At 44.6% G+C, this 19310-nt stretch overlaps 1 protein-coding gene across 2 annotated transcripts in view; it reads right to left on the bottom strand.

Annotated features, from left to right (window-relative positions):
• Positions 1–1937: 1937 nt before the first annotated feature.
• MORC2 (MORC family CW-type zinc finger 2) overlaps positions 1938–19310 on the bottom strand; it is a 47552-nt gene continuing 30179 nt past the window's right edge. For both annotated transcript variants that reach the window (XM_080986203.1, XM_080986204.1), the window contains 19 exons: positions 19165–19276; positions 17932–18057; positions 16873–16952; positions 16302–16384; positions 14178–14263; positions 13262–13402; positions 11520–11674; positions 11212–11340; positions 9975–10080; positions 9074–9203; positions 8399–8473; positions 7913–8308; positions 7326–7469; positions 5931–5985; positions 5421–5562; positions 4900–5094; positions 4349–4442; positions 2672–2860; positions 1938–2269 (listed from right to left, as the gene is read on the bottom strand). In XM_080986203.1, the coding sequence (XP_080842329.1) occupies positions 2201–2269; positions 2672–2860; positions 4349–4442; positions 4900–5094; positions 5421–5562; positions 5931–5985; positions 7326–7469; positions 7913–8308; positions 8399–8473; positions 9074–9203; positions 9975–10080; positions 11212–11340; positions 11520–11674; positions 13262–13402; positions 14178–14263; positions 16302–16384; positions 16873–16952; positions 17932–18057; positions 19165–19276 (2507 nt within the window). In that variant the 3' untranslated portion in view covers positions 1938–2200. The remainder of the gene's footprint in view (positions 2270–2671; positions 2861–4348; positions 4443–4899; positions 5095–5420; positions 5563–5930; positions 5986–7325; positions 7470–7912; positions 8309–8398; positions 8474–9073; positions 9204–9974; positions 10081–11211; positions 11341–11519; positions 11675–13261; positions 13403–14177; positions 14264–16301; positions 16385–16872; positions 16953–17931; positions 18058–19164; positions 19277–19310) is intronic.

The following is a 19310-nucleotide window of genomic DNA, read 5'->3' on the forward strand; positions in this document are numbered from 1 at the left end:
GCATTCGGGAGCCGATTTGTTCAGGAGCCAAGCCATTCTGACTACCAAGGTACCACCGTATTGCAGGAGGTTGGAGTAAATGAACTTCAGGGTCCCTTCCAATGCTGATTCTTTGACAAAAACTGCTCAGAAGCCATCTGGCATTTAAGCAGTATATAAACTAATGAATAACAAGTAATTCTCTGCTGATGTGAACCTATGGGAGGTCCCCATTCCTCCTTGGAAAAAAACAAAGCAGGAGTTGCTGTTTATCTATTTTTCTGGAAAGACAGATGTAGCACTGCATGATTTCATGTCTCCCTATCACTTTGCACACACAAGCTGTTTATTTCCTCTCCACTCCCCCGAGCCCACCTGCTTCAAGGCAAGCCAACTCTCAGTCACTTCAAACATTTTCCTTATTTAGTATGGGGCACAGGTGAGGGTCTTGTTTTTGTCCACCTTAACAGCATGATTGAATAGGCCGCTCTGCAGGAAGCATCCGTCTGGAGGTTGAAGTCTCTCTGCACAATTCTATAGAAAAAGGGGTGGGGGGGGAGGGCCCACTTCCCTTCTCGGGGATGGTCCCTCTGGGAACGGCTGCAAAGTGTTGTCACTGTCTTAATCAAAACTGAGGAAGAGATTATTTTTTCCTAACGTTTTTTAGATGCTTGCAGCAGCTGCAAGGGTCAGCTCAGTTTGCCACGGTAGTACACTTGCTGGGGAGTCCTCGGAGACAGAGCCTCTTTTCCTGTTTTTTTGGCTTGATATTGAAATTTATTATTTATTTTTCAAGAAAGAGAAATGGCAGCAAAAAGGGGAGAGTATATTTTGAGTCCCAAATTTTCCCTAAATTCTATTGAGCTCTGCTGTTATTGAGAGACTGCACAGTCAGCTGTGTTTAGACTGCAAAAGGCCTCCTTGTCCAGAGTTGGTTTTTTTTAATGGGTTGGAACAGTAGCTTCTTAAAATACACTACCACCCCAAACTATTGGAAATTGCCAAGTGCTGGAAGACATCATTCCTGCAACCCTTTCTGAGAGACCCATTTCACTGTGAGAATAACACACTGACCTGTGTGATCGTTCAGCAACCCCATAAAATCTGTCTTGAAGTGATGCTGTAAACGCCAGCCTTATTAATGCAACTGTGCTCTAGCTAATGCTTTTGGTCTTACCTCTTCTTATAAAGGACAGAACTGGTTACATTCTTTAAAAGGACAGAGTAGTACCTCAGAGAACTGGTAATCTAGCAAAGCGCTTGGGTCTCAGACTCAACAATGTGGAAGCAGCCGATTTGCAAGCAAGGGTTAGCCAAGCTTGGCCAGAAAGATGCCACCTGATGCAGGAGCAGCCGTTTCCCCATGGACTTAAACCCTGGGTTACTCCCAGACATCTCACCTTTAACTGAAGATACCAGGACCATATGCACGAACTCTACTGCTGAGCTGTGGCCCCTCTTTATGATCACAGAACTAAGATGGCAGGAGCTCTTTCTCCCTGTAATACACAGAAGAGTGTTAAAGGCTCCCTGACCCCCCCTCCCCAAGGCATCCTAAAAGAGAGAATATGCTCATTCAAGCTTATTGCTGCCATGCTGAAGATGGTATGACACGGTACCTAAGGTTTAACGCTGATCAACGTCTCCATGGTATCAGCACAAGTTTAAAGACCTACTGACGCTCAGCCCCAAGCCCTATTTTGGGTTGAGCTACACACCCTCTGTCAGCAGAGGTTTGCTCTCCCACTACTGCACAAGAACGCTTTCTGGCTGTGAGGCTTGTAGTTTGTGGCTTCTTCCTGTAAAGAGACACCCACAGGTGACAAAGTGGCAGGGTTGCCCTTGTGCCAGCAGCACGTTTTGTAAGCTCCACTGTACTTCTTCATAACAGGCACAACCCACCACATATCTTAAGCTTAACAGAGGCCACAGATCAATCCTTTGCACCAAGCAATGCATTGGGTTTTGTGCTATTATTATTATTATTACTACTACTATTACAGGTTGTTGTTTTTTCCAAAATATTTATAAACAAAAGGCTAATAACCTTCAACAGCACTTCTGTTACATATGTAAAAAAAAAGGGCTTAAGAACAAGTTGTACTCCAATGCACACTAATACGATACAGCGTCTAATGTCCTCAGCCACACTTCTCTACACATCACTCTGGGATTTCCCAGGGAACCGACTTCACACGGGTGTTGGAATCCAATTGGCTGGTCAGTCTCCCCTCGTGATCAGGTCCTCGATGTATGCATCCAGTTCATCATCTGTACTGAAATCAATGTCCTGAAACCAGCAAAGGGAAATAATAGTTCAATGCCTATGAGAAAGCACTTGATACAGTAGGGTGACTACTTGCTAGCTGGGGCTGATGTGAGTCGTAGCTGAAAACATCTGGAGGACACCAGGTTAAAAACATGCTCAGATTTTTGAGATTCTGCAGAATCTGCAAGATTCTGTCTGTTGTATTTTTGTGATTAAGAAATTTGTTTCCATACTCATACATTTCCTTGTAGCCAGAAGGAAGGGGGAAATAACAAGGAAATATGTAGAATAGCAATATAAATATGTGTTCTGTACAGCAGAGTAGATGCAACCAAACTTCTTGGATAATTTACATTTAAATAAAAAAGTCGTAATGAAAAAACATTCCCAGTTTTTTGCAATTCTGGCTGGGGCCTCACTCACCTCTTGGACTTTTTTGAGCAGTGATACTATGTTAGTCCTTAGCTTCTGGAGTTTCTCTTTTGTCTCCATGAGCTTCTGTTCTTGGATGTGAAGCTTCTCCTCAGAGGCTTTGGCCTGGGCATTAGCCTGAGTCTGGTAGGAGTTGCATAAATTTTTCAGCCCCTTCTCGTACTGCTTGAAATATTCTTTCTGCAGGGAGGCAAGACACAAGAGAGTCGGTTCTAGGAGCTTCAAGAAAAGCCACATGTATTGTTGCAATATGTCCTTATGCAGTGGGAGGCCACACTCACACCACACATTTAAAGCAGTATCATAGCACTTTAAAGTGTCACGGCTTCCCCTCAAAGCATCCTGGGAACTGTAGTTTGTTAAAGGGTGCTGAGAGTTGTGAAGAGATCCCTGTTCCCCTCAGAGAGGTACAATTCCTAGAGAGCTTTAACAGTCACTCTCTCTTCCCAGAGAACTCTGGGAAATGTAGGTCTGTAACAGTGTGGATGTAGCCAAAGTGTCTGTTTCTTTCCCTCACCCTCACTTGTGGCAGAGTGCCACAAGGCTCTTGTCTGAGGATGTAGATACACTGCAATCTTTTGCTGCGAAATTGTGTGTCTTTCTTTCTTTCTCTTAAATAATATCCATGTTTGCCAGAAGGCAAAAAAAATTAATTGGAGTTAAACTGTCAATTTGACAGTGGAAGCCTCTGCATTTGCTATTAAGTAAGAGCTGCCTTCCACCCCTGCAGTCTGCTGCCCTCTGCTGGCTAAAAAGTGTCTGGAAAAAGACAAGAGCTGTTCACATCCCAAAAGGGTCTCTTTTATCTTACACGCTTGCACAAAAGCTGTCAGGCAACCCTTTTCTCTCCCCTTTGTGGCACATTCAAATTATAATCTGAGGATTCGGCTCCTAATTTAGGCACTTTATATACACTATAAAAGGTTACAATTATGGATGGTGATATCATAACCACTGGCTCCAGAAAACGTCTCACTGAGTTAAAAGGGTAGCAATCTGCCCCTCTAAAAACTGGCAGCTAGCAAAGTATAGAGGAGTGGTTCTCAAAGTGGGTGGTACCACCCCTTGGAGACGTTTACCTAGGTGTCGCTAATGAGACAACGGGGAGGCATGGGGGTGCTGGAGGTGCTCCCCCTAAGTGCACTGAATGCTTATTTGCAATTGAGCAGGCTAGAGCCTAGAGCAAACACCTTCCTTGCTTCATATTTAAAGTTTTATTGCTCATCACTTTCAAAGCTATTTCCTTTGGTCACGTTTATATTTACAATTCTGTATTGTCACAAGTCAGAAGACAGCTATTGGTTTTCATATAAATTAGTTACTGTGCATCTGTGGTAGGTGAAGGTTTGTGCATGTCTGGTAAACTGAGTTATGTATGGATATTTTATGTTATAAATTTCCTTCAACGTTATGTTTTCAAGAGCAAGAATGTGTAACTATTCTTTGCTGGATTTTATTTTGACTATCTTCCTCAGTGGGTCGTGCAAACTGCTATTCTGAATAATGCTTTTTTATAGGGTTGGGTATTTGGGCACTGGAGATGAGTTCATGGAACCAAGTGGGCTGTGCCCCCCCCCAAAACAGGGAACAACTGGTGCAGAAGCTAAGAATGTAGCAAGAGCAGCCACCAGCTCAGGTCTTGCCTCCACTTGTAAGCACAGGACTTACCAGAGGGAAAGCTGCCAACTCTTCCAAATTCATGGCACTCAGGTCATTCTTGGAGATGGGGAAATTTGGGGGCAAGAAGTACCGCAAGCAATTCCTGCCCAAACAAAAACAAGCATGCTAAGAAGAGCAAGGCTATGTGTGCATTACAATTTGGAGAACACAGAATATTTTACAGAGTACAGAGTTCATCTTCTTGAACAGCTTATTCTCCCCGCCTCCCTTTTCATTAATACACCGAGTTTCTACTCCTTGTGATTCTGAAGATATGCTTCCAAAGATGGTGGGGGCAATGCCTGGTGGAACCACAACGAAGGCAGAATAAATTATGCAAAGTTGCTCAATTTGCATTGGCACAGGCTGCGGAGTTTAGATTGCTCAGGCACAGAATATTAACACTTTGGGCACTTTCTCTGTCCCAACAAAAGAAACTCCACAGCAGGTAACAGGTCAGATACAGTAAGAACATCACACTGGCAACAGGGTGTTAAAAGCAAAAGAAGGAGTCCAAAATTAAGCTGGCATCTATAAAGCTGCTTAGCAAAGAGGCTCACCGGAGAGATTGAGCTAGTAAGTCTACAGTCTCATGGCTGTTGCTGGAAGCGGTGGTGTCCGGCTCAGTCCGGACGCACTCCGAGGTAGAGGGCTCAGGCGCAAGGTCTTCCTTCTCTTGCTCTTGAGTGTCTGGAGTTCGCAGTTCTGGTGAGGGAGGCTTCATGAGTCGAACATCCTTGCTGTTTTTCTCGACCCTGAAGGGAGCAACAGACACATCACAAGGAATCCTTGCCATTCTAAAGACCTGAGTAACAGTCTTTGCTGCCTCCCCATGGCAAACTGATGTGCTGACAGCCATTCCCTGGGTCCCGAAGATTTGCTTTACATAGTGATGACCAATACTGGCTGGCATTCATTTCCCTTTCCCTGTCTATACACTGTGCTAGAGGCAGCAGCTACCACAGCCCCTGCATCCCAATATAGCTGTGATTCCTACATTGCAGGGGGCTGGTCAAGATGGCCCTTGTTGTCTCTTCCACCACTACAATTCTATGATTCTACACACACACACACAAATTACCAGCGATCTCTTGGGGTGGTATCTGTCGGGACATAGTCAAACTTCACTTTCCAGCGGATACCTTTCTTGCCCATCTCCACACATGTAACTCGGCCAGTGAACCACTCCTTGTTCACTCGGACTTCCACGTGGAGTCCTTTATCTGAGGGGCACAGAAGGGCAGAAAGTCTTGCATTAAGCATCTGTTTTCAAAGCAAGCAACTGCTTTCAAACAGGATTGAGGTTCAAATCTTTTGTTTAATCCAGAAACTGCATCCCATGGAAATTACATCGCTTAATGTGCCAGAAAGAGATACAGCTTGGTCCCATTCATTATTATGCAGGTTTAAGGGTTAGTCACAGTGGTTGTATTTGAAGCCAGGTGGTTTTGCTTTAACCTGGACTATAATCTTAATGGATGTAGAACAGATCTGCCCCAAACCTGCAGTCATCATGGTGTTCAATACATGCACCATTTTGCTCCCCTGGAAGAATCAAGTAGGTGCAGAGACCAAGCGACTTATTTCTTACCTTTCTGTGCCCTCTTCAGTTCTGCCAAATCTTCTTCCCCTCCGCTTTCTGTGAGCTGAAAGCAGAGTTAATAGAGACTCAGCATAGAGTACTTTATTAACTAAAAGAAGACCCAACAAAAAGCTAGCTTTAGAATTCAGCAAAAAACTATCTGTGGGCATTTTCATTTGCACTCAACTTTCTGGGCTGGGGATAAGCAGTACTTATGGAATAAAATGTTAATATATTGCTTAAACACAATAGCCTTGCAGCTATTTGCCACCTACAACAAAAGACTAGAGCAGTCATCCTCTAACTGTGGACAGAAGCTAGTAGCCACTGATGGCCTTATCAAGAAATAATAATAAATAAAATACTAAATTTAAAACTATTATTCTTTGTGAATTTCTCCTCTTTTAAAGCAATCCAAGTTGGTGGCCGTCACTGCTTCTTGTGAGAGTGAATTCTATAGTTAACTCTGCGCTGTGTGAAAAAGTACTGATGATTTTACAAGTTAAATTATGATGTTATGCAGGGCAGATTGCTCACTAGCCCTGAAGCAGTCAGTTAAGCTATAGCAGCACAGCAAAACAGGAATTTCCAGGCAGGAACACAAAGAGTCAGCACTGCTGAAAGTCATTGCCTAGTGGTTAGATTGGGTAGTGTACTGGAACTAAGGAGACCATGTAATTAGCCATGTAATTGTTTCATAACGAGAGCAATCAAATTTGCTTTTGTCATTAACACAAGCATCAAACCTTTTAAAGATTACTTTCCCTCTTGTTCTCATAACCTGAACTCCACTTAAAATCCCTGCCCATTATATGACAAGTTTTAACCACTTAATGAAACGGATTTCTTTTGATAAATCAAATGCCCAACTCCAGGTGAAACTGTAAGTCAAAACTTGACACACAATGGACAGATATTTTAATGGAGTTAAAGTCATGAGAAAAACAAATGTGATCTTAAAACAGGTTTGGCACTTCTGCTAATTGCAAAAGACACACATCTGATAGCTTTTGTTGTGAAACTGAGTGAAGGCTGCCATTTGATGGAACACATTATCATATCCTACCTGTCCTTAAGATGAAATACAGAACATTGAGGCAACTGGGGATTTTATCTCCATGTCCTATCTCAGCTCAAGCAGAGGAAAGACACGATAATACACTCCATCAATTGGCAGCCTTCACTTGAGGAGTTTAAGGGGAGGACAAATTCAGCTTGTTTAGCTACTCGTCTTGGAGCTGACTGTCAGAACTGTCTGTCCAGACAGTTTTCACTCACTGACTTCACCAAAATATAGATGTCCATATTTTGGCAAAAGTTCCAGAGGGGATGGAATAGGGACGAAGGACAGCAACTTTAAGGGATTCTGAATGGCAAAATCAGACTTGCAAATTTCTCACTCACTTCCACCTCCACCTCGTTGGCGTCTTTCTTCTCTTCTTTCACTGTCACGTGTCGCCCATGTTTCCTCTTCTCTTTCCTTGGCCCAATTTCCTCTTCCAATTCATCCTCTATTGAGCTAATGCTTCTCTTCTGGGAACCTGAAGCCTGCAGAGATTAAGACACACACTCAACCACCACAAGGAAGACGCACTGCTCCACGGACCATGCGGTTGCATTTCCAAAAGGCAGAGGCACAACGCAGCTACGTGAAGGCAGGAAGGGGCCTTATGTTGATTCTGAACCCATCAAGCTCAGACTTGCTGACACTGACTGCAAGCAGCTCTCCAGGGTTTCAGGCAGAGGCAATTACCCAGAGATGCTGGAGATTAAATGTGAGACCTTCCACAAAGCAAAGTTGGTGAACATAAGAACAACCCTGCTGGATCAGGCTAGAGGGGGCCCATCTAGTCCAGCATCCTTTTCTCAAAGTAGCCAGATGCCCTGAAGGGACATCCTATGTGTTTCTTATCCCGGTTTCTTAATGCTGGCCACTGACTGTAATAATAAATGAATCTGATTGGTTTTTACAGAGGAGGTGTGTGTCTCACCTGGGGGTGCTTCACGACAGGGGATTTCTTCAGCGACAGCTGTCCCTTTGCAGGTCTTGGGCTGGGGGATCTGTGGTGGTTCTTGGAGTTGTGAAGAGGAGCAGGGGGCACCCTGCCACTTGCTGCAGGCTTGGAGGCAGACCTGACAGAGGTGGATGTGGACCTCCCAGGTGTCACCACCACGTGATTGGAAAGCCTGGCTTCTTCCCTGGAGACTGAACTCTGTGGCTTAGAGCTGCTGGTGGCTGGCCGAGGTGGGGGCCCCTTATTCTGCTGGCCAGTGGACCTGGACCTGGAAGTGGTCAGTGGGGGAGGAGGCTTGCTTGGGGCATTTCGAATCACATCTGGCAGAGGGGGAGAGCGTGGCCGCTGTGGCCTGCTCAGTGGGTCTGAATTCTGTGAGGGGGAGGAGAGAAAAGGCAAAGTCAGCTCAGGCTAAGTGCGGAGAGCAGGTGTACAGGCAGCAATGGAAGGGGTGGCACTCACCTCTAGTGCTGGACGGGTGGTGACTTCCAAGGGCAGCTTCCGCAGGTCAGCTTGGGAACGTACTGGAGTCGTTTTCTGGAGCAGAGCAGATGGAACAAAGACATTGTGTTAAGAACAGCCACTGCTGGCTTTAAAGCTACTTCCTTAGCAAACCTCACAGACCCTCTTCATCCCTGAGAAATTGTATTAAGTACCTGATGACTCAGTGAAGCCCCACTATGTGAGGTGGGGCAATGCTTTTCAGACTGAGATTGCTACAAACTAAGGGGCTGGTTTGCACACACGTGCAACACCAGTAGCCGAAAGTGAGAATTAATATGGGAAATGGTGCTACCTTCAAGACAACACAAGTTCTATCTGTTCCTGGCTCAGTTTACATATGCAAATCACAACACTTGCTGCTGTGTAGGGCTGAAACAAAAATTATCCATGAATGGAGAATTTCCAGTTGAAATTTGGGGGTGGGGTCACAAAAGCAGATCAAGATCCTGGGGGGAGGGGAACACTGGCTGTCCATATAATACCCTAGTGGTTAGTGGCTGTAATTCTTTGACCCTGCCACCACCTGAATGCATTCCAGCAAGAAGCTCACTTGAAAGAGACAACTGAATATGCAGCGTCACTGGCGAAGAATGATACAGACTGCAGATCGGGGGGCCCAGTGTCCAGACTTGCCTGCAGCGCCTCCAGCTTCTCCTGCTCCCGGCGAATTTTCTCTGACAGCTCTTTCTGCTTTTCCTCCTGAGACTTCTCTTTCCGCAGCACACACAGGGGAACCTTCTGCTTCTGTTCAGGAGTTTCACACCTGCCAGGGAAAAGAAAAAGACAGCAAGAAGACTTCAGCAAGGTGAAGGAAGAATGTAAACATGAGCGCAAGTTAAAAAAAACAAAACCCCAGAGCAAGTTTGGGAAACGCCTGCTCTGTCCAGAGGCTAAACTTCCACACCATACAGGCTCCTCTCTGTAATGAATGAAAGGACAAGAAAAAAAAAGTGTAGGCTTAAGCTGTCAAGCCTATAAAACATCTCGTAACCCTGATGGGCTATGCTCTGCCTCCACAGAGGCAGTAAATGCTTCTGAAATCCAGCTGCGGGAAACCACAGGAGGGAAGTTGCTGTTGAGCCCAGGTCCTGCTTATGGGCTCCATTGAATCTCTCACCTGAATGATTTCTATGGGTTCCCATGTCTTTCTCCCTTGACTTTATTTACATGGCAGCATAAAAACATAGGTTCTCTGGATGGCTTACAGAAAATACAAAATGGTCACTTTATAATAAAAAATACAAATTTCAAAACAATGGTAAGCAGCATAAAAAAAGCTCTTTCTGGGAGCAGAAGAAATGTAACAACTAATAAATGCAGATAAACGAGAAAGCCCAGATAACAGATCGAGAAGATCAGTTATTTTAAATGGCCTGGGTTTATTAAAAAAACCTCCTATGGCAAAGATGGGAAAACATATGGCTCTGTCAAATATGGGACCCCAACTACTGCACAGTTACAAGCTAGCGCTTACAGACTGCTGTGCAGATTACAAAATTAAGAGGGCTCAGAGAGCTTCAGAACACATCCTCACCTGTCCTGATCAGGGCTGGGGTTCATGGCACAAACCCAGGTGTCTGGGTTTTCCTGCTCCACGGAGCTGAGCTGGAAGGGGAGGGTCCGCCATTTCAGACACAAGTCTATTGACACAAAGACAAATCATGCCGTTAGCAAATTGCAAAGCCAGATGAAAGAAACCCACTCTGCACCCAGAGCCTGTAAGCAAGGACTAGGTAATGTGAACAAACACTAAATATGTAATTGTTTTAACTGTTTTTTAGGAAACTGTTTTATTCCATGTGATTATATTGTAAACCACCTTGGGATGATTCATAAATTTTGGATTATTTATTAAATTTATTAGTTGCTTTTTTGCCACAGCAACTCAAAGTGACTTACAATATTTTAAATAAGAAACAAACACATACATACATTTAAGTCAGCATTTTAAAAATCTAAGAGACAAATCTTTTTCTTTTTTTTAAAGAACTACAGTCGTACCTCCTTTTGCGGCCGGGATCCGTTCCTGAGCCCTGGCCGCTAGCCGAAAAGGACACAGGACAAAGTGCCGTGTCTGCGCACGTGCGCGGAGTGGTTTGCGCTTCTGCGTATAGAGCGATTTAGCGCTTCTGCGCACGCGCGAGCGGCAAACCCAGAAGTAACCTGTTCCGGTACTTCTTTGCTGCGGATGTTCGCCAGAATGGATGCTAGGCAAGGCAGACATTCGTGGAGGTATTACTGTACATTAAAACATCCTACCCACTGTAGGAAGCCACAGATAATAAAAAGCCAAAGGCCTAGTGGAAAACAAATGCTTTTGTCTGGTGCCTAAAGATATGCAATGATGGCTCCAGGCTAGTCTCCCTGGGGAGCGTGTTCCACAAGCGGGAAGCCACCACTCTAATGTTGCCAGCTTCCAGACCTCCTGCGGAGAGAGCACTCAAAGAAGGGACTTGGCTGATGACTGCAGGGGTGAAGTAATAATGACAATGATATGCCTATTGTTTCTTTGCTCCCCCCCCCCCAGGAAAAAAGAACACCAAGAGAGGGCTGACCCCGCCCCCCCAACTCCTAGTTCCCAGCACAATTAAGAAATCAGTTCCCAAGATTCTTTGGAGGAAGCCACATGCTTTGAATATGCATGGTGTCAATCTAGCGTTTTATCACTATATTTTGGTTGTTTTGCCACCTAAGGCACTGCTGGGGCTTCAACTCCCTGCAAACACCTTTCCAATCCTGGAATGCTGGAAACTCAGCACTACCAGACGTACCGCACTGAATGGTGGTGGGGATCTCCATGGCTCTCCGACGCTTGTAACGCAATTCATTTGATGGCGGCTGGTTCCAGTTAGCAGATAAATAGCCAAAGTCATCCCAGAACTTGCTTATACCTTTCTGTGCTGGAGGGTTGTTGTTGTTGGGTTTTTTTGAAAAACGAAACAAAACATCAAGATGAGCAAGCAAACACACACACACACACACACACCCCCATGGTGTAATAACTATCTATTGTCCCTTCCCTGTGCCTAGCATTCCCCCTCCATGCCCAACTTCCCACCAGATTGCAAGAGCGGCTTACCAATCTCAACATCCTTCCAGTACTGAGCCAAATGTTCTCCCATTGCCCTTAGTAAGTGCCGATACTCCTTGGCATCGGCAAAGTCCTGCTTGTTATGTGTCGGCTCCAAAACCAGGTAGGGGACGTCAACCACTCCGACAACGCCACCACATGCCCTGAGTGGGAGGAAACACAACAGTGATAAGCTTGTAGGCAGCAACCAGCCTGAGAAGGACAGAGTCAGAAGACAGGCTCCTTCCTTCCCACTACAGCAAACATGAACCTGGTTCAGTGTAGGGCAGATGGAGCAGGTTAATTAAATATCAAGGATGGAATAACTCATGGAGGTGAAGGCTACTGATGGCTACCAGCCACAATGGCTATGCTGTGCCTCCAGAGTCAGAGGCAAACATGCTTCTGAATACAGTGGTGCCCCGCAAGACGAATGCCTCGCAGGATGGAAAACCCGCTAGACGAAAGGGTTTTCCGTTTTTCAATGCGCTTCGCAGGACGAATTTCCCTATGGGCTTGCTTCGCAAGACGAAAATGTCTTGCGAGTCTTGAGATTTTTTTCCGCTTTCCCCCCCCTTTTTCTAATCCGCTAAGCCTTTAATAGCCTTTTAGCAGCTAATCCGCTAAGCCTTTAATAGCCGCTAAACCGCTAATAGGGTTGCTTCGCAAGACGAAAAAACCGCTAGACGAAGATACTTGCGGAACGGATTAATTTCGTCTTGCGAGGCACCACTGTACCAGTTGTTGGAAACCGCAGGAGGGGAGAGTGCTCTTGTGGCTGGGTCCTGCTTGCCGGTTTCCCACAGACATCTGGGTGGGAACTGGATGCTGAACTAGATGGGACTTTGGCCTTCTCCAGCAGCCCCATCTTATGTTTGAAATGAAAAGGCTTGATGTAATTAAAGGCTCCAGCAAACAGGGTCCCAATGAATGAACAAAACTGGCTGCTACAGCAGCTGTGAAATTCGTCCACAGATGAAGCTTTCAGTTAATGCTGTGCCACGAACAACATGCATTTGTTTCTAGTAATCATGCGTTGCACATGCATCTCTGCGCAACATGGACAGATGGTTCCCTATGATAATGTTCTGCTGGAAACAGGTTATCTAATCTAAGAGAGTATCACCCTGACAAGATCATCTGTGTACTGTGCAGAGCAAAGGCTCTCTGTCAAATTGTAATTAGGATCAGTTTGGCACTATGATTAACTCAGTTTGCCTCCTGCTCTTATGAACAATGCAGTTTGCTACCTGAAGTCTCTGTTTCCTTGAAGTTTCAATTCGTGGTTGAGGGGACCTTTAACAATTTAGAAGATGCAACTCAGGGTATACATGCAAAACCAACAATGGATTACTCCTCACAATATATTTAACCATACATATGAAATCAGAGAGAATTAGAGAAAGTGTTTTCTCCATATCCCTGGAACATATATTTCTGCTTTTGGGTTTTCCAGAAGAGGTACCTGGTTGGCCACAGTGAGAACAGGATGCTGGACTAGGTGGCCTGATCCAACAGGCTATTCTTATGTTCTTAAGATAGTAAGAACTGAATAAAGCATGCAAAATAACTGTGCAATGAACTTGATTTGCTGCAGCTCCGTTTTCTTGTAAAGTACAGAATACACCAAGTGGAAGAGGAGGGTGGGGGTGGGGCTGATCAAGACTCATATAACACAGGAGGAAACAGGCCGATTCACTTTACTTGTCATTAAGGCAAGAACTAACTAGAGGTCTCTGCAAGAAACTCACATGCCACCCTCCAGCTGCGGGCCCACCTTCTCATACATCTTAATCAGTCGGCTGCAGTTATAGATAAACATCCCATCCAAATGCCGCTGCTCAATGTTCACACCAAAGATGAAGTTCAGCTCCTTTGGTTCCTTGAGGGCTCTGCAACAAAGATGTAGAGAAAAGACAGCAAATAAGGCTGGAAATCCATTGGCAAAGCACAGAACAACCAATGTATTTCCCAGTGCCCAGGAGGGCACACATGTCAAATGCTTCCGACAAATAACAAGCGTATTGTGGGTACTTATTGGAAAGTGGGGGGAAACAGGGGAATGAAAATGTATGGACGAGAAAAGGGTGAATGTACAACAAATGAGGGTCTGCACATGACAAAAATTCTGGCTTTTTTTCTGAATTCTTGATATTAGTATTTATTGAATCTTTACCCTGCCCTTCCTCTTGAAATCAAAACAAAAACATTCTAGATCAGTTAAAAATTCCAAAAACAATTAAAAGCTCTGAAAGCAGTTACATCCAGTGTGATCTCCGGATTGCCAAGAACAGTATTCTTCAACTTTGGTCAAATCCAGAACTGTCCACACCTAATTAAAACATTTTTTAAACAAGGAATTTGGAAAGCAGGGGTGCCAGCTTGAATAAAATATGGGGGGGGGACCTCTCCCTGCATAACTGTTCATGTGACACAGGGCACGCACAAAATTTGGATGGCAATGTCCATCAACTTTGGGGGCCCCCAGTCCCCACAAATATTTTATTGGGGGGGGGGGCAGAAGAACCCTTGGCCTCTAAGAGTTGGCTTCCATGGTAAGGTATAAATGAAATGTATACACCTTCAGAACTGCAAGATCCTTGAGAGTCGCTTATCAGCAGGGGAACAAAGCAAGAGGCATGGAAGAACTGGAGCTCTGCCACTCACCGCTGCTTTGCCTCCCTGATCCTCTTCTTAACATCTGCCTCTCTACGCATGGTTATCGCCACGTCCTGGGCTTGGCGCAACATGACCTGCGGATGTGAAGCACACTTAAAATGGTGACGCAATCTTGAAGCACTACCTAAAGTTTGTGTTTTAATATGCACAGCTTCTCCTTAGTGACCCTAAAAAAGCATTCTACAATGGTAGCGGTGAGACAGAATGACTGTCTTTTTTATTTATTTATTAATGCTAACTATATTCTCACAATATACACAATATCAGATTCTCATGAAGTCCATGTAGATATTAAAAACACACAAATTGCTGAACTTTAGACAAATTACTAACTTTCTTGTTCCAGCAGACGTTTTAAGGTAGTGTTCCGTTTAATGAAAAAGGTTTATTATTTTATTGTCCCATTTTCTGGGGATTGTTTTTATGTATACCACTCAGGAATGCAAATAATTAAGCAATATATAATATCTTAATAAATAAATGCTCCGTCTTCCTATTTATCTTCTTCAAATTATCATGTATTATTCTTTTAATTCATCACATTATTTATATTTATTTACAACCGCACCCTTCTATTAAACTTAAGCATTACATTTAGTCTATTTCATAGTGAATTATCATAAATATTGTGCCACAGATTTCCACCTTTCACAATAATTTTAAAAACTTCTATTCTTCCTTCTGATAAGAAATAAATGCAGATGATACTCAGCTCTACTTCTCTTTTAAATCAGAACCAGTGAAGGCAGTGAAGGACCTGTGTCGGTGGTTGGAGGATGGATGGCAGTGAACAGATTGAGGTTGAACCCTGACAAGACAGAAGTACTGTTTTGGAGGGACAGGGGGTGGGCAGGTGTGGAGGACTCCTTGGTCCTGAATCGGGTAACTGTGCCTCTGAAGGACCAGGTGCACAGCATGGGAGTCATTTTGGGCTCACAGCTGTCCATGAAGGTATAGGTTATTTCTGTGTCCAGGGCAGCTGTCTACCAGCTCCACCTGGTACGCAGGCTGAGACCCTACCTGCCCACGGACTGTCTTGCCAGAGTGGTGCATGCTCTGGTCATCTCCTGCTTGGACTACTGCAATGAGCTCTATGTGGGGCTACTTTTGAAGGTGACCCAGAAACTACAACTAATCCAAAATGTGGCAGCTAGACTGGTGACCGGAAGTGGCCGCCAAGACCATATAACACCGGTCCTGAAAGATCTACATTGGCTCCCAGTACATTTCCGAGCACAATTCAAAGTGTTGGTGCTGACCTTTAAAGCCCTAAACGGCCTCGGCCCAGTATACCGGAAGGAGCGTCTCCACCCCCATCGTTAAGCCCGGACACTGAGGTCAAGCTCCGAGGGCCTTCTTGTAGTTCCCTCCCTGCAAGAAGCGAGGTTACAGGGAACCAGGCAGAGGGCCTTCTTGGTAGTGGTGCCCTCCCTGTGGAACTCCCTCCCGTCAGATGTCAAGGAAATAAACAACTATCTGACTTTTAGAAGACATCTGAAGGCAGTCCTGTTTAATGTTTTATTGTGCTTTTAATATTCTGTTGGGAGCTGCCCAGAGTGGCTTGGGAAACCCAGCCAGATGGGCAGGGTATAAATAATAAATTATTATTATTATTGCTAGATTGTTTGTTTGTTAATTGTGCCTGTACTATTTTCACAGATTTGCAAGCTGTAAAACTATGCTCCTCATTCTGTGATTCTATGCAATTCTGATCTGTGAATATTCTGAAATGAATCTTCTCCAAAAGAAGAAACTCTATGAAAGTAAAAGGGAATTATGCAATTATTACCTACATGAGCCATTAATGCAGAGATGAATTGGCCAAATCCTATTCACAGGATGTTCAGCCTCCCTTCACCACACATCACTTTAGAACATAGGCACAACTCGTAGGGGCTTCTTAACTCCTGCAGAGGAGGAGTAAAACCAGCAGAAATACTGACTGTCACCTGCTAGAACAGACACTCGAACTGTTTTGAGAGCCTAACCAGACACCATTCTTTCAGCCTCTTGCATTCACTGGCAGCAGTCCTGCTTAGCTCAAGGAAATGTGCCCCTGTCCTTCTTGAACACTAGGAATTCAAATCAACCACCAGACACTACAGATCTTACCCTGGATTCCCTAGTGAGGTCCCCTCCCAAGCGCAGCTCCAAAGCACGGGCTTTGCTCTCAGCTTCCCGAGCCTTTTCTTCAGCTGAAAACACAAAGAGACAGTAGAATCAATGCAAACAGAGCTGCAAAACCAAAACAAAACAAAAAATAAAAACCCAGGCTCTCAGGGAAGATGTATTAGATTTAGTGTATCAGAAAATAGCAAGAATCTACACAGTGGAAGCAAGAAGCTACCTCTACTTGCAATGTCAATTACAGTTATATGAAGACCTGATCATTTTGGGACCAGGCTATCACTTTGCAAATGGTCCTTTGCACAGCTCCAGTGATATCCATGAACTGACCTAGGGAACCTGGTTCAGAAAATAGACAGGATACGTGTGCATGGAATGACCTGACAAAGGTAGAGACCAATGTGTGTGTGTGTGTGTGTAGATGCCCATCTGATTGCTGATCAACTGAAAAACTCCTTAAGGAACACAAAAAGCAGAGCTGGACTGGAATTACTTAGGATATCAGAACTTTGAGGCAGCAGGTGGCTGGGCGGACTCATCCAGCCCTGGAACTCACCAATCCGAGCCAGATGCTCTGTTTTCTTCACTTCCTGCTCCGCTCTGGTCTTGAACCGCTTGGAAGTATATTTGTACATCCTGCCAGAGGGGGCAGAGGCAGGAGAGAGAAAACATTGTGTTAAACAGCAATCTTTAGATACAACTTTAGATACAATCTTTAGATACAATCTTTAGATACAACCCAAAGTCCCTGAAGTCAGATAAAATATCACTTTTATTGTATAGTTTATTTAGGCAGCAAGTCCTTTATCGGGATTCCGTAATTTAGTGATTCCCAAAGTAGATGGTAGGCAAGGGGGTAACAGGTGGGTGCTGGAGGTGTAAAAAACTATGAGACTTTGAAAAACTGGGAGCCGTGGATCAAGTTTATTTGTTGAATAAACTAAGTAGTTATATGATTTTAGTTGTAAGCAAGGTGGTGTGGGCTCTAGATTTTGTAATGTCCTTTGAATGGACATTTTATGCAGACTTACAAATAAGAACAGTCTCTCCAGGCCACAGGCAGAGCCTTCTAGAAGGTTCTGTAAAACAAAGCACATCACCTCTCCCAGCCTGTGCATTCCACACACAGGGCAAAGAGGCAAAGCCAGCATCTTCCCACAGGTGGAAGAGGGCAAGACCAATGATCCTACATTTGGAAAAGATGAGGTGCTGTGCAGGGGCCAAATGGCACTGTTCATTCTGAGCTCATTCAGTCTTCCTTTTGTGGCACAGGCCCATGCTTTAAAGCTCTGTGTCTGAGCACTATTTTTTGTTCCTGCACTTTCCCCATGAAAACCCGCTCCTTACCACTTAATCAGAGAGAACAGCAATCCTCTGAAAACCCAAACTTTCGTTTCTTCCAATTCAGTGTTAAAGAGAAGACTTCACAGAGAAAGAGCGGAGAGGGGAGGGAGTGCTTACAGAGAGATTTAAAGCACAGGCCTGTGTCTGGAAAGTGTGGGGCAAAAGTTAAGTGTGGACAAGCCCTATGCAAGTTTTTCACCCTGCTGTGAAACTGTGGCACGCAGGCACAAACAGCCCCCTCGTAAAGTAAATCCTTGGCTATGACTCATACCTAGGCTTGAATAAGCAGCAGGAAAGACGCTTAGTCTGCACTTTGTGTCCATGGATAAATATCCTCATTCTGGGATCAATGTAGAGCACAGCAGCATAAGCACGGAAGGAACGACGCTCTGGCTTCCTGAAAGAGGGGGGGAAATCATAGAATCGTAGAGTTGGAAGGGATCCCAAGGATCATGTAGTCCAACCCCCTGCAATGCAGTAATCACAGCTAAAGAATCCCTGACAGGAAGTCAAAGGAGGGAGAAAACAAACCGCGGCCCTTAAGATCAGCCTTCTACCCATTCACTAGCTGATCATCATCGTGTGCAGAAAAGGAGACCAAGATTATTCACATATGCCCAGCGTGTAAAAAGAGTCAGGGCAACTCAGTTAAACCCAGGTAAGGACATACATCTTCACCCAATCAACTTGGTTTGGGTTGAACATGACAACCCTTATGCTCTTCCCCCCACCTAACTCAAAGCTAAGTGAGTCTGTCTTCATTTCCCCAGAGGTGTTTGGAGAGTGACATGGTCCTACCTCTGTGTTTGTAGCACCTTTGGGGGAAGTCAGAAGCCATGAGAATCTCTCTCATGGCTTCTGCCCGTATTCTGAAGGTTGCTGTGAAATTAACAGTCTTACTTCAGGGCAGGCTTTGGAGAAACCATGATGTTCCACCCCCCCTCCATTTCTGACTTTTGCCACAGTGAGTGCAAACTGAGAGATGAGTCCCTAACTCTCCTAAGTTTTCTGTGTGTGAGAGAGAACTCGAGGGAGGAGAGGGGGCGACTACAAACAACAGAAAGCTAATACAGTAAGCCCTCTGAAGTTAGCTTTCCTTGAAAGAGGATTAAATGTGGATATGGCTTTAAGACTACATTCCATGCATTAACATCCACACATTCCCAACTTTCTGTTTCTCAAGTGAATACCTATGATTGACCAGTGTCTCATTTCTAGATCCTGTCAGCTAGAAACAGGCCTTGAATTTAAACATTCCTCAAGGGCCAGTTGCAAATCCCCTGTGTCTCGAGTGCTCACAAGCCCATAAAATTCTACTTCCTATATCTGAGTCATTTAACCCACAATCTCCTCCGTGAAGGGTTAAATGAAGACAGAGAACCTCTACTTCCACCAAAGCACAAAAATAATTCAGCTGCTACAAGCAAGGGATGCCCTTCCCTACAAAGTAATTTGCTTCATAGAAACAGACTTAGATATGAAGCTTAGGTTGCATCAAGCTTACGTTCCCTCAGGTGGTGTTTCAGCCATCTGGATGTCTCGGGGATCTGAGGTCACATCCAGCTCAGGTTCACCATTATCCATCAGTTTGAGGTTGAAGATTATCACCAGAGTCCCTGAGGCATCAGATACAACAATATTAACTCTGTC

Source organism: Podarcis pityusensis, assembly GCF_964106645.2.
Source record: "Podarcis pityusensis genome assembly, chromosome: 16".
NCBI lineage: Eukaryota > Metazoa > Chordata > Lepidosauria > Squamata > Lacertidae > Podarcis > Podarcis pityusensis.